The sequence below is a fragment of the Lepidochelys kempii genome, chromosome 1, assembly GCF_965140285.1.
Source record: "Lepidochelys kempii isolate rLepKem1 chromosome 1, rLepKem1.hap1, whole genome shotgun sequence".
Taxonomy (NCBI): Eukaryota; Metazoa; Chordata; order Testudines; family Cheloniidae; genus Lepidochelys; species Lepidochelys kempii.
The window spans coordinates 110552960-110566400 of NC_136380.1; the positions used below are offsets into that span (position 1 = coordinate 110552960).

At 45.5% G+C, this 13441-nt stretch overlaps 1 protein-coding gene and 1 long non-coding RNA gene across 2 annotated transcripts; one reads left to right on the top strand and one right to left on the bottom strand.

The window, feature by feature from the left end:
* Positions 1–5181: 5181 nt before the first annotated feature.
* On the bottom strand, positions 5182–7880 carry LOC144930715 (uncharacterized). The gene is made up of 3 exons (XR_013636033.1): positions 7759–7880; positions 7459–7616; positions 5182–5361 (listed from the first exon to the last, which is right to left on the bottom strand). It is a non-coding gene; the product is annotated as an uncharacterized LOC144930715 (long non-coding RNA).
* On the top strand, positions 7585–12041 carry SOX1 (SRY-box transcription factor 1). Its single transcript, XM_073350008.2, has one exon. The coding sequence runs from the start codon at positions 8212–8214 to the stop codon at positions 9316–9318; it is 1107 nt and encodes a 368-aa protein (XP_073206109.1). The 5' UTR covers positions 7585–8211; the 3' UTR covers positions 9319–12041.
* Positions 12042–13441: the final 1400 nt, after the last annotated feature.

The following is a 13441-nucleotide window of genomic DNA, read 5'->3' on the forward strand; positions in this document are numbered from 1 at the left end:
GGCAAATAAATACAGCGAGAGGGTCTCCTAGCTGCAGCCATGTAGTCATAATATCTTCGCTTGCTGCAAAGGAAATAGGGTTATTCTCTTTGCTTGGTGGAGTTTGATGCCTTTAGATGACTACGCTAATGGCTTTAGATGGAGCAAAAGGATCATTTATTTCCTCTGGGTGTTTTTAACTTCCAGAATAGCATTTTGAGATTATTTAGATGTTTCTACTTTTCCCCTTGTTTGCTGTTTTCCGAAGTAAGCACTGGATGCGACTGAAAAGGCTTGAAATTGTGTCAAAGTGATGTTTTAATCTCATTGAAAAGTGTATTAAAGGACAAGATGTAATTTATGTGAGATGCTTCGATGAAAAGAGAGATTGGAGTGGATGATCCTTTCACTCTCCTGTGAACCTCATGTCATGTTTATATTGAAGCCTGTGTAGCTAATCTAATTTGCAATAACTGGGATGGTCCGCCAGAAAAAGCTTCTGTGATTTCTCTTCTTTCTTTCGTTATTTACCTATTTCATATAAATTCGTTCTGACTTGTCTACCTCTTTGACTGAGTGAGGCCTTTTCTATTTTTGGCTAACGAGTGAGGCTGTCAAATAGAAATATTTTAGTTACAATGCTATCATTCCAGTTTTTCTAGGCGACGCGCCATGAATTCGTGAGATATTGTCTTACTGTTGTTTACAAGTAATACTCTACTGTAGCTTGTAGCGCTTTCCAGTATCTTCATGCTCCATAGAACAAAAGCCCAATTTTAAAGCCAAATGTTCTCAGTATGCCCGTTTCTTGCGCACTTTACCTGTTCTTCTTTGTCTCGATTTAAAAGTTAAACTTCACAAAAACATCACCCCCAAAAGATTTTCCATATACTAGGAGGTCAATTATTCGGCACATTTTTTGTCGAAAGTATCTTTTGATTAACGTGTCTTGTGAAAAGCAATGGTCTAGTATCCCTTAAAACTGACCAAATAAGACAACATAAACCTCACGTTTCATAATACATTTGGTATTTTGCATCCTGATTAGCACATTACACGTGTGTACTTTAACAGTAAAAAAAAACAAAAAACAGAACAGACTTGAAAATTACAACTTTTATGTAGGGCAAAAAAGGTGTATTCAGGTTGTTAATTACAGGGGTTTGTGTCACTGGAATCTTATCAATGACCCGTTTAATATTAGTGTAATTATTGATAAAATAAGACAAGGGTCACAATACAGCATATTTCTCTATCAAAACAATATTGTGCTGGAAGTTTGGTTAATACATAATATAAACAAGCATTTTATAAAAGACTCCTGCTGACAAAACATGATGAAAGGACGGGTCCTGCCTTTTTTGCGAACCCCAAACTCGTGTTGGACTAAGGATCAGGCCCTGTTCAAATAGGTACTAATATCGATATATCCTGTAATGAAAAAAAAAGGGGGCAGAGAATTCTCCCATTAGTCTCAGGCTAACAATCCCAGCTTCATTTAAGTGTGTCTTGCAGTTTCTCCCTGATTGTTAGCTCTTGAATCTGCCAGTTCATCCACAAGACAGGGCTCCGATGAAACTTCAGTGTGACTGTAGACTGCAGTGTAGATCAAACATACAGAAGATCGATACTATTTCATTGAGGCGCAACCAAAATATAAAGCACTTACTGAAAGTCAGTATCAGATAGAAATGAAGGAGTGACAACAAAATTTCCAAACTCTTCCTGTCGCACGGAAGAGTAATTTATCAATACTGGCTTGATCTGGAAAAAGTTGAGCAAAATTCCCTTTGAAAATGGCTCTTCCGGACCTCATTTAAACATCTGGTTTCGCGATAATTATGGTTTACAAAACCATAATTACCGATGTATTTAGGAAGTGACCGAATTGTTTATTAACAACCATTTATTCTTTTTTTAAGACATCAGACTAATGTATTGAATGCACTTTTATATTTAGTTTAGTATCTCTACCTAGACAACTGTTATAATCGTCCCAGTAGTGCAATCCGTTCCATTTAGGTAGCTTCAGAGCTACATTTATTTCCCAAGCAGTTGGGGTTGTTGTTTATACTAAGGGAATCTGCTTGGTTTTAATAATATTTCATCAACATTTACGTTAATAGTCACACGTTAATATCCCTCTGTTTTTCCTTTCTATGTGTATGTCCCATTCTTTTGTCCCTTACAGATTCCTGTGTGTTGTCATTAAGTTTTGGTGACTTTGGCTCATCAGTGCGCTGACACTGGAAAAAGGACAGTGGTCCATGTTTAAGAAGCTCTGTTTTCGTTGATTTTGAGGGGAAACACATCGAACCCAACTTTAGAGACAGGACAAATCATTCCCGTTTCCTAGGAATAGTTTGTATGACTAACAGTAAAACACCTAAAGATCTGAGAAGAAGCTGCCGTTCGGGTCTCATTGGGGTTTTATTTCATCCCTAATATTGACAAGAAAGAATTAAAACGGCAACTAAAGGATTTGGAGAAGGATCATGACTGCTTATTTTGGGGGGTACATGGTGCGTGGTTAGAGTAACCTTTGCCTTTTGGAGCTTTCCCTTGATGGCACAGCTCTCCTTGGGAAAGGGGAAAGACATTTCTTGTCGGGGGTTTAGCCTTTTCCCTTTTCTTTCATTCATAAACCTGGTGGCTGTAGACACAGCTTGAATATTGACGTCTCTTCCCCCAACTGCTCCTCCGTTAACCCAATTACAGAATTCATCAAGAACTGTGTTGAATTATCTCTTTCCATACAGTATCAGCATTAGCCTAATTAAAAGCTATAATGTCTGATATAATGATTAAATCGTTAGCTCTGCTGTAGGGAAGCAATATTTTGTTTTCCCTTCAATTAGAAGCTGATTGAGGTTTTCAGAGCAGGTCAGCTGTGAAATTTGAATTATATGTGCGAGTACTGTTCACAGGGTGAGCCCCTACTCGAAAGCTCCAGAGATTCTCCAAACGCTTTCACCCGGCGAGCAAGGAAGCGACAACAGAAAACACACAGAGAGATGATATATTTGCTTTAGGATTGCGGAGTTACGATCTCCAGATTAACTGTTTGTATTGGAAAGGGAAAGGACTTTATTTATTTACCCTTGTCTCAGTCGCTATCCAACCCAACTTGCTATTACTTTGAGTCCAAAGCATGATCACGTTTTTGCAAAGTTACCGAGCCACTCGAGATTTGTTCTTTTGCTCCGGTTGCTTGTCTCTGGTCCAGATGATGCTCCGAGCTGGATTTCACAAGCAGAGTCGGTTTTGATTCTGCATTGGCCGGGAGCCTGTTCAATATGGGCATGGGCGACCGGGAAGGGATGCTGCTTAAAGCCAAGGCTGTGGGGGGACATCGGCACGGGGATTGTCACGGGACTGCAATCAGACGGGGAAGAGGCTGAACCCTGGGGTGTGGGGAGAGCAGGGCTAGAGGTGAGCTGGAGGGGGCTGAAGCAGCCGGCTCCGGGCACTGCTCTGGGCAGGGAAGCTGAGCCAGGCAGCGAGGCGGTGTTTCCGAGTTACTTTGCAGCCAGCAGACGGCGATCGCAGCCTGCGCAGGGGATCTCCTCCGGAGCCCATCGCTGGCTCGCTGCAGCCCGGGGCTGGGTCCTCTGCCGCAGGCGTTGCTTTCTCCTCCTCCTCACAGGGGCCCAGCCGCTCGCGACCTCTGGCAGCAGCCACAGCGCCGGCTTCTGGCCCGCTGCGGGAGGCGCAGGCGGGCTGCAGAGCAGGCAAGGCGGGATCCCCCAGCTGGGCTCCCTTCCCGCCGCAGGCGCGCTCACGCAGGGGGGAGACGCCCCCCGGGGAGGTGCGGCTCGCAGCCAAGCGGAGCCGGGGCTGGGGGGAGGGAATCACTTGTGGCTCCCGACGCAGCGCAAGCGGGCCAAGCCTGCGCTTCCTCCACCCCCGGGCTGCCGGATGCGGGACCTTTAACCCTTTCTACCCCGCTGCCGGCGTGTGGGGGGGGGGGGGCGGACGCCTCCGCTGGCCCGGCTTTCCCCGACATTTAGGTTTTCTCGTAGGATCCTCGCCCCGGAGGAGCGGAGGCATCAGCCCTGCATTTATTTCTTAAAAATACCGTCCCCGCCCCCACCCAGGCTGTCCCCAGCCCCCGCTCTCCTCTCCAGCCCCCGCCGAACTTCGGGCTGCTTTGAACTGCACTTCTCGCTGCACAGAGCGAGTTTGGGGGAATCTCTTCCCCGCAGCCAGTCCGTGTGGGGGTCCCCAGCCCCCGCCCCCGGCGGGGCGATGCCGGCAAGACAGTGTCTGTCCCGCTATCGCACAGCCTCGCGGAGTCCACTCGCTTTTAGCTTCACTTCTGCAAAGTTCTCAAAGGCCTGGAGGCCTCATTGCTCGAGGCTCGAGCCTGGATCTGCTCTGCGCTCTGCAGCCCACAACACACTGGGAAGTAGGGCCAAAGGAAAGAGCAGGAACTTAGATGCCTGCTCACTAGCCTGGGCGGCTCCTTATCCCAAGTCGGTGCTGTACAAGAACGTCACAATCTCCTGTCAGGATACACAAGAACGAAGTGCAAATGTAGACAAGGAGCTCAACTCACACACACACACACACACACACTAAGTGAACCCACCAGTGAAGCTCTGAGGGTGAGGGCAAAGATTCGCATTCACAGCTAGCTGTTCTGTCTGTCCCGGGGGGGACGGGGGCATGGGGGTGCGCTATTCCCCTGGCGATCCTCAAAGGGGTGGCCCAATGTGACATGGCCTCATCCAAACAGCATCACTGCTAGGCAGAGCTCCTCGCCCTTGCCTGTCTGAGTTTGGTTGGTTGGTGGGTATTTTCTTTGCGCCAGTTTTGTTGTTGTGGAAGGAGGGGAGTCGATGGGTTTTATTGCTTGGGGGGAGGGGTGTTTGTTTACTGGAAGAGGGGGTGGCATTGCTTCCAGAGAAAGTAGAAAGATTGTGGATGAGCTAGTGTACGGCTTTTCTTCTCCCCTTGCCAGACCCGGAGTCTTGGCGCTGGATGCCCTGTTGCTGCCTGATTGGCACACGCAGCAGCTGTCAATCAACTGTCACTTGGCAACAAGTTACACCTGCAGTTTGAGTCTAAAGCTCATAAATGCAGGCACCCAGAGTGCCTGCAACTGGGCCATAGTAACATAATCCATAAAAGGTTTATTGCGGAAGCTTTGAACACTTGCAATAGCGCAGTATAATTCAAGGCTAAACATCTACCGTCAGTTTAAATGCCCGGGGAAACAAAGGGCAATGTCATATTTGGAAACAATTTGAGGGAATATGATTGATAGAGAAAAAAAATCTATACTGAGTCAAAGTCAATTATCCAAATTCCAAGGATTATAACTTCTTCCTGTGATGAACGTTAGATCTCGGGGTAGGTGTTAAACGAACTGCCGAATTCCTATGGAAAAGATGTCACCAAAACTGTTTCATGCAACTTATGTTCAGGTCTTTGGCTATTTTAAAATCTAATTTCAAAAATAAAATATCACTCGGTCGTTAAGTGAAAAAAACAGTTAAAACTTCTTATAAATCATTGCCTTTATCTGTTGGTTTATTACAATATTCAACTCTCCTTTCTTTATCAGCTGTCAAAGGGGAAACGTATTTATTTCCTAAACAATCCCCCCCCCCCCCACACACACACACTTATTAATTGGTAACTTTTAAAATACATTATTAAACAACTAAAATGTTTGGCTTGTTTTTCCTCTACAGATGTAACAAACTCATTATCATTAGCTAAAATAAACGGGCTACTAAAACACTGAGGGGCCCCATCCTATAATCCTTAGTTAAGTAAATCTCCCATTGATTTCACTAATGACTTCAAGGGAAGTTTTGCCTCAAAAAACAAACAAACAGCAGATTGCAAAATAGCGCCTGGATCCTGCTCCCATTGAAGTCAATAGCAAAACTCTCATCGAATATAGTGGGAGCAGGAGCAGGCCTCATACATTCAATCAAAAATTTCAAGTAATATTATTCTTCTAAATTAATCAAAATGAACGTGAGGAGATTACTACTTAATGTCCAGTAATCTAAAACGAAAATTGTTTAATCTGGACACACAGCATCGTGCTGCTGCCTTGTATATTATAACAACCCTACTGTACAACAGTTCTATAGTAATGGTGGTGACTGGTATTATTTCTATACTTTGGACAGCCATTAGGGTTACGAAAATTAACACTCACATAAAGTGGGAGAAAAAGAGGGGATATCGGGTGTCCATTTCCCCCCACACGATGAAATATTATTATGATCCTAATACATATATGTGTATTTGTACTATAGAATGGGCATTTACAGGGTATTAAGGATATATCGTCACTTTCGTTATACACCCTTATTTGCAACGCAATACAAAATCACTGTAATCTGTCTCACTGGTCAGCAAGGGAACAAAAATGTTCCCTTTAACGTTTTCACAAAGAATTAACTTGTCCATGTTTACTTTATAGAAATACAAGATGTTTATATATACATTTAGGAGCCTCCGGTACTTTAACACCCCTAGATCTAAATATATAACAATGGCAATTTAGGTGATTAGCCTATATTATGGACTAGGCCTTTGTGTATTTTCAATACTTGGAACAGCCATGTCATTAACTTGTTTAGAAACATTTATGGTCCGAGTCTACAGTCATCATCCAGGCAATGCCCCAGTAGATATAACTCCTTAGGAAGAATGGATAGATCTCTACCACACAATTCGGAGACCGGCGCTGATATAGCCGTGGGAGATTTCTCTGAGTAAGGAGTGCGGGATCGGGCCACTGTCTTTTCAACTCCACATTTAACATAGTAAACATCGAGATATGGACTGGCATGTTGATATTATTTATTAATCTACCGAAGTGTGCTACTATATACAAACCACTGTAACAGCTGCGAAGCTGTTGCTCTGGAAGTCAATAGCGTAGGTTTTAAACCAGTGCGTTCATATGGATGTACTGGATTGATTAAAAGGTCTACTGAATAAATATATGAGAATAATATAGGCTCTCCCAACCATTTCACCACTCCCATCTTTTAAAAGGAGTGAGAGAAAGTTCGGTGAGAATTGAAGAGAGCGTGTGGTCTCTAAGGGCACGCAGGCAGAAGATTCAAATGTAAGGCTAGCGCTCAGGAATGCAGATGGTGTGTCCCTGTGGTCCTCCAGCGAACACACAAGGCACGCAAAACCATGCCAACAAAACATTTCATGTCTCCCACCACGCACCATCGTGTAGTCCTGAGACAGGTACACACACACCTGCCCGAGTTATGGCAAGGATGTCACCCATAACTTTGTGATTTCCTGGCTTTTGTAGGCTATGTAGCTAGCACTCTACGTGTTTCGAGTGAGGGGTTCTTATTGTTGCAGGATTCTAATGGTATTTAATTGCTATTAACTCCTCTTTACCTAGCAGGGCAAAGCGCGGTAGCCGTGACCCCTTCTTTGGCCCCTCCCAGCCTCCCCTCCACCCCTAGAATAGTTTATACTTCTCACCTCCGGACGTCACTCCTCAGCGCGGCATGCAAATAATCCCCCGCCGCCGCGTTCCGATTGGCCACGGCAAACTCATTTAATCCCAGTTCGGTGCGCGGTGTATGGCTGCTGGACTCCTCTCTCTGTGTGTCTCTCGCCAGCTCCTCCTCTCCTGATTCCTCCAGGGCAAGAGGAGGGAAACCACAGAGAACAAATTACTGTGCAACTTCTCTCTGGCTCTGGGGGCTTTTTTTTCTCCCCCTCCTCTCTATTTTCTTCTCCTCACTCCCTCTCCCTCTTTTTTACTTATCGTTTAATTACTTTTTTTCGGTGGCTTTTCCTCTCTCTTCTCCTCTGTTCACCTGGGAGCAGCGGACGCATATCACACACAAGCTCTCTAAAAGTTAGCAAAGAACAACAACAACAAAATAGCTCTGTCAAGAATAAGGGGGAGAGAGAGAGAGAGAGAGAGAGAGAAAGGAGGGGTGTGCGTGTGTGCCGGAGAGAAAGAAGGACATTTCTGAGTGCTCTGCACACTCCTCCTCCTTGCAAAGTGAAGCAGCAAGTTTGCCTTGCACCTGTTTGAGCAGCTTGAATTCAGATCGCCAGCAAGCCCTGAAAGTGGTTTTCAAAGGAGAAAGTTTTTTTGCCTAAGGTGTTGCCGGTTGTGCTCTTTTTTTTTTTTTTTTTTGTCTTTTCTCGTCCCTTCCTTCTTGGCTCTCTATGTTTGATATTTTTATGCTTGGTGCCTGTGGAAAATAAAAAGCTACTTGAATGTACAGCATGATGATGGAAACGGACTTGCACTCCCCCGGTGGAGCCCAGGGCCCCACTAACCTAACGGGCCAGACCGGAGCCGGAGGCGGCGGCGGCGGCGGCGGCGGTGGGAACAAAGCGAACCAAGACCGGGTCAAGAGACCCATGAACGCCTTCATGGTGTGGTCCCGGGGCCAGCGCCGAAAGATGGCCCAGGAGAACCCCAAAATGCACAACTCGGAGATCAGCAAACGCCTGGGGGCCGAGTGGAAAGTCATGTCCGAGGCCGAGAAAAGACCCTTCATCGACGAAGCGAAGCGGCTTCGGGCGCTGCACATGAAGGAGCATCCGGATTATAAATACCGGCCCCGCAGGAAGACCAAGACCCTGCTCAAGAAGGACAAGTACTCGCTGGCCGGGGGGCTGCTCAGCGCCGGCTCGGCAGGGGGAGGCCCCGCCGGGGTCGGGGTGGGCATGGGGGTCGGGGTGAGCCCCGCCGGGGTCGGCCAGCGGCTGGAGAGCCCCGGCGGCACGGCCAGCGGAGGGTACGCGCACATGAACGGCTGGGCCAACGGCGCCTACCCGGGCTCGGTGGCGGCGGCGGCGGCGGCGGCCGCGATGATGCAGGAGGCGCAGCTCGCCTACGGGCAGCACCCGGGCGGCGGCGGGCACCCGCACCACCCGCACCCGCACCACCCGCACCCGCACAACCCGCAGCCCATGCACCGCTACGACATGAGCGCGCTGCAGTACAGCCCCATCTCCAACTCGCAGGGCTACATGAGCGCCTCGCCCTCGGGCTACGGGGCCATCTCCTACGGCGCCCAGCCCCACCAGAACTCGGCCGCGGCGGCCGCGGCGGCCGCGGCCGCGGCGGCGGCTTCCTCCGGAGCTCTGGGCGCCTTGGGCTCGCTGGTCAAGTCGGAGCCCAGCGTGAGCCCGCCCGTCACCGCGCACTCACGGGCCCCGTGCCCCGGGGACCTGCGGGAGATGATCAGTATGTACTTACCGGCCGGAGAAGGCGGGGACCCGGCTGCGGCGCAGAGCCGGCTGCACTCCCTGCCCCAGCATTACCAGAGCGCCAGCACGGGGGTCAATGGCACGGTCCCCTTGACACATATCTGAGCCGGGCGGGAAGGAGAGGGACAGAAACTTGCATTGAACCCGGCTGAACGGTACCTCTGTCTGCCCGGCCGCCGCCACCTCTCCCCTTCCCAGCGCACACACCCCGCCGGCTCCCTTTTTGTACAGAAAATGTTTGGATGTTCTTGTAATAATAATAATAAATAATAATAATTAATAATTAATAATGAGGAAAAAAGGTAACGATTGCTCTCATTACCTTTTTTTTTTTTTAGAACTAGTTTCTAAAACTAGTTTTTGCGTTTTAGACTGAACTTCTGTGTTTTATTGAGACTTTTTGTACAGTATTTATCATTCACCCACGAGGCATAGAGCGTTTTATTTGCTAAAGAGAAAAAAAATCACAAAAGGACAAAAAAAAATAAGAATAATCACACAAAGATCTAGGCGATGCCAACTTTTATACCGCAGAAGCGTTACCCGCTTCTTCCTTGGATCGCTTCTTGTGCAGGCTTTTTAGTGCCTAATTAAGACAAAGTTGATGGGGAAGCAGTTCTCATTTATTACACGTACTAAGACATATCCAAAACCACACGTAAAAGTTTTTGTAGATGTTATTGCGGGGGAGGGGGGGTTATTTGTTTGTTTATTTATAAAACTTTTTTTCCCGACTGCAACATTATTCTTGGTTTTGTAAAACTTTATTGTACCTTTTTTATTTTTTGTTTTGTTTGGTTTTGTATGATTTCTTGTAAATGCATTGTGAATTAATTTTTATTTTAGGCGTTACGAGGGAATTGTGTATATAGTTTACTAAAAAGCCTTTCTGCTAAAGAAAAATCCTAAGGATGCGTTCGTTGAATACTGAGTTAAATAAATTTCAAAGTGGAAAAAGTCACCTGTTTTTTTTTTTTCAATAAACCCGAAAGGTAGTAATTTTATACGCATGGTATGCCTTAAAATATAACCGGTAAACCTAGAAATTGGAAAGGAAATTTAAAAATATGATCAGAAAATAACCGAAAACAAATCCCATATTGTGTTTAGATTTCTCACAATCTATATAAAACTGAAGGGATGAAAGTAACTAAAGTGGTGTAGCTTTTTTTAAAAGATTATTTTAATATCTGTTAAGTATTGTTAAGAAGGCGACCTATTAAAATACTTTCCATAGTACTCATGGTTCATTTTGTTTATTTTATTTGTGGAACTGACTGTCCAAACCTGGAGTAACTTCATGGCTAGCAAACTTTTCCACCTTGAACTAGGTTAGGGGCTCTTATCAGGTCTGGACGATCTGCCTTCCCTTTCCCTCAGATTTCAGACTGGGGATCCCAGCAGCGATGGGGAAACCTTGTCCCGGAGGGATGCAAAGACTCCAGCGTATGCACAAGTTCCTCTCTAATCACCACAACAATTGCAAGAGAAACTGATTGGGTTTGAGTGTAATGAAAAACAATCTCTGTACCAAAAATATTTAAGAAGTCCTGGCCCTCCCAACCCCCCCTCCCCCAGGGGGCTGCAAACAACGCTGGACTTCACACACACACGCACATCCTCTGTAACTGGAATGCAAGTTCTTACAACTGGTGTGAAAAGCTGTCAAGCAAAAATGATGTATTTGTTCCTAACAGGATCCTGATGTTGTTTAATGCTTTGAAAATTTATTATATTTTTTTCTACGTGTTTATCGGTACCTTGCGATATTCTGGAATTAAAAGTTTGCTGTAAACTTCATTTAATAGTAACGACAACAGTCAGTATTGCATTTAAAAATCATATTGTAGCAAATAAATTTTGAAATTAGTCGTAACATATTTAAACAAAAAATAAGAAGAAATATTTTAACGTCTGAAGTGGAAACATCGTTACAGCAGGCTTTAGAGCATCTTTTTATTGGTGGTGAATAAGTAATTTTTCCATCCAAAAATGGGGCAATGTTAGTTGGTTAATAAGGAGCGGGTTCGGTCCGTATTAGAGATTGCACTTTAACTATAATGCTAACATGACAACTGACATATGTAACTCTTTGGAGTCATTTTGATAATTTTGTTTAAACCACTCATTCGTTAAAGTGATTGCGAAATTTTACTGAAAGATGTCTATTGATTTCTAACAAGGTAATAAAAATCCGTTTTGTAACTATTTGGATCCTTTATTAAACCGTTGTGTGTGCAGGTTTAGACATTCAGCAGAGCAGGCTTGTGAAATGTTCAGTGTACAAATACCGCACACACAAACCAGTACCTTATGGGAAAGCTGTGTAGTTGTGCTCCTTCTAACCAAGCATGGTCCTCTATCTTTCTAATTTAAAATAATCACATTTGTACTTTTAAATATGCAGAATAAATTGAGTACCTGTTGAACTATTTCTTAATACCACACACACACATATTTCTCGGCTCGTGGTGCAATATGAGTGTATATCTACACGTGTGTGTATATAGGGGTGTATATATATTTAAAACGTTTGGTGCACCCTTGGTACCTGCCCTTTCTCGAAGAGTTACAGAGTAATTGAAGTTCAGATTTATTTGGGGGGGGGAATAAACCACTAAATTTGCATAAACAAAATATAATTTGGAAATGCTGTTGTATGCACTGTTCTACATACTAAAATTATGTAATAATCCTTTTTGGGAAAATAAATATTTGAACAGTACCAAACTAAGTATAGAACGATTTCCATCCACTCTTGGTGAGATTTTTCTTTCCTTTCTTCCTTTTTTGCCCCCTCACTCTTTCCACCCCTCCCCCATTTAGCATTAGCCCTACAAATAATAGAAATATCTGCACTTTTAATTTATCCGGATTAAAAAGAACAAACCCGAATATAGTTAAATAAATTTCGAATATTCTGAGCATTCCTTTCAAGGGAATAAAATCCTCTCCATGAATGTCAAAGAGAGAATTACATGATTATGTAATGTATTATCTGCTCATGGTTTATTGGTTTTGTTGCTTTGATTTTTTTTATTTTTTTTTTAATCGTGTGTGGCTATAGACAGCATCTACAAGCAACATTAAAACAACATTGTTAGGCGGAAAAATAGGGTTAGGTATGGTAAAATAGTTCATTCTTCGGGCTCTTTTCTTTGCAAGTTATATATAAATGAATAATATAATATGCAAAACTAAAGATAGGTTTAAACGATTTATGGATTAAGTACTTTACATCGAAAATGTATGAAATGTTCATCCTCTAACATGATTGACAGAGCTATTAAAATCACCTATATGGAAGAATTAAAAACTACGCATTTCGTTTTCAGTAAAGGAGGAAATTCCAGGCACTAAAAAGGAGGGGGCGGAGGGGAGAATGTCGTTAGTACTGAGCTCTGTTATATGAAGCTTGGGGGCTTTGGATTCAGGGCTTCCCCCCCCCCCCTCTAGGGGGTAGAGATAAAGCTCTTCCCCCACCCCTGGACACTGCTGCCCCTCTCTTGGCTCCTGGCCTGGCTCCGGCCCTCATCTAGACCTCTTTTGGGAGAAGGACCGACAGGGTCGGAGGCAGAACTTGCTAAGGGGGGTCGATTCTTTCTAAACTTCAAACGAGAAGGCAAACTTGGCCTTGACTGGCAGCTCTTTTCCCAACGATTGGGGGGGGGGAAGCGGGGAGCGCTGTGTAGCCAGCCTAGCTGGGGTGAGGATTGTGCTGGGCTCTGGGATTAGGGTTTCCCGTAAACTCCACTCCCCCTGGGCGGTGGGGGGCATTGTGTAGGAGCCTGAGGGCTGGTAAAAGTGGGGGAGGGACATTGGCGACTGAATACGCTGAGCTCTTGGGGGAGATGTCAGGCTGCATGAAGTGGCCCGCTCGGATACTCTCTTTGGGAAGGGGATGGGTCTCCAGAACCTACCCGCAAAACTGCGGGCACCCAGAGCAAAGCCCCCCGGATCGCCACGCCAGGAGAGGAAGCCCGAGCGATGAGCCTGGCGGTGGGGCGCGGACCCTCCCTCCGAGCTGTGCTACCTCCTCCAGGCAACATCAGCCCTGCTGGAGGGGGTGGGGGACCTGAGCGCTTGGCAGGGCTGTAACGTTTTCTTCTTATTCAGAAAGTAGACCCCTCCCCGGAAACCCCCAGCTAATCCGGGCGGGCGGCGGGATACAATAAAGTAGGGACTGCACCCCCCCCCCCCCCCCCCACACACACACACACACCCGCGT

Coding starts and splice junctions, on each gene's coding strand:
- SOX1 (XM_073350008.2), top strand. CDS start 8,212: ATGTACAGCATGATGATGGAAACGGACTTGCACTCCCCCGGTGGAGCC.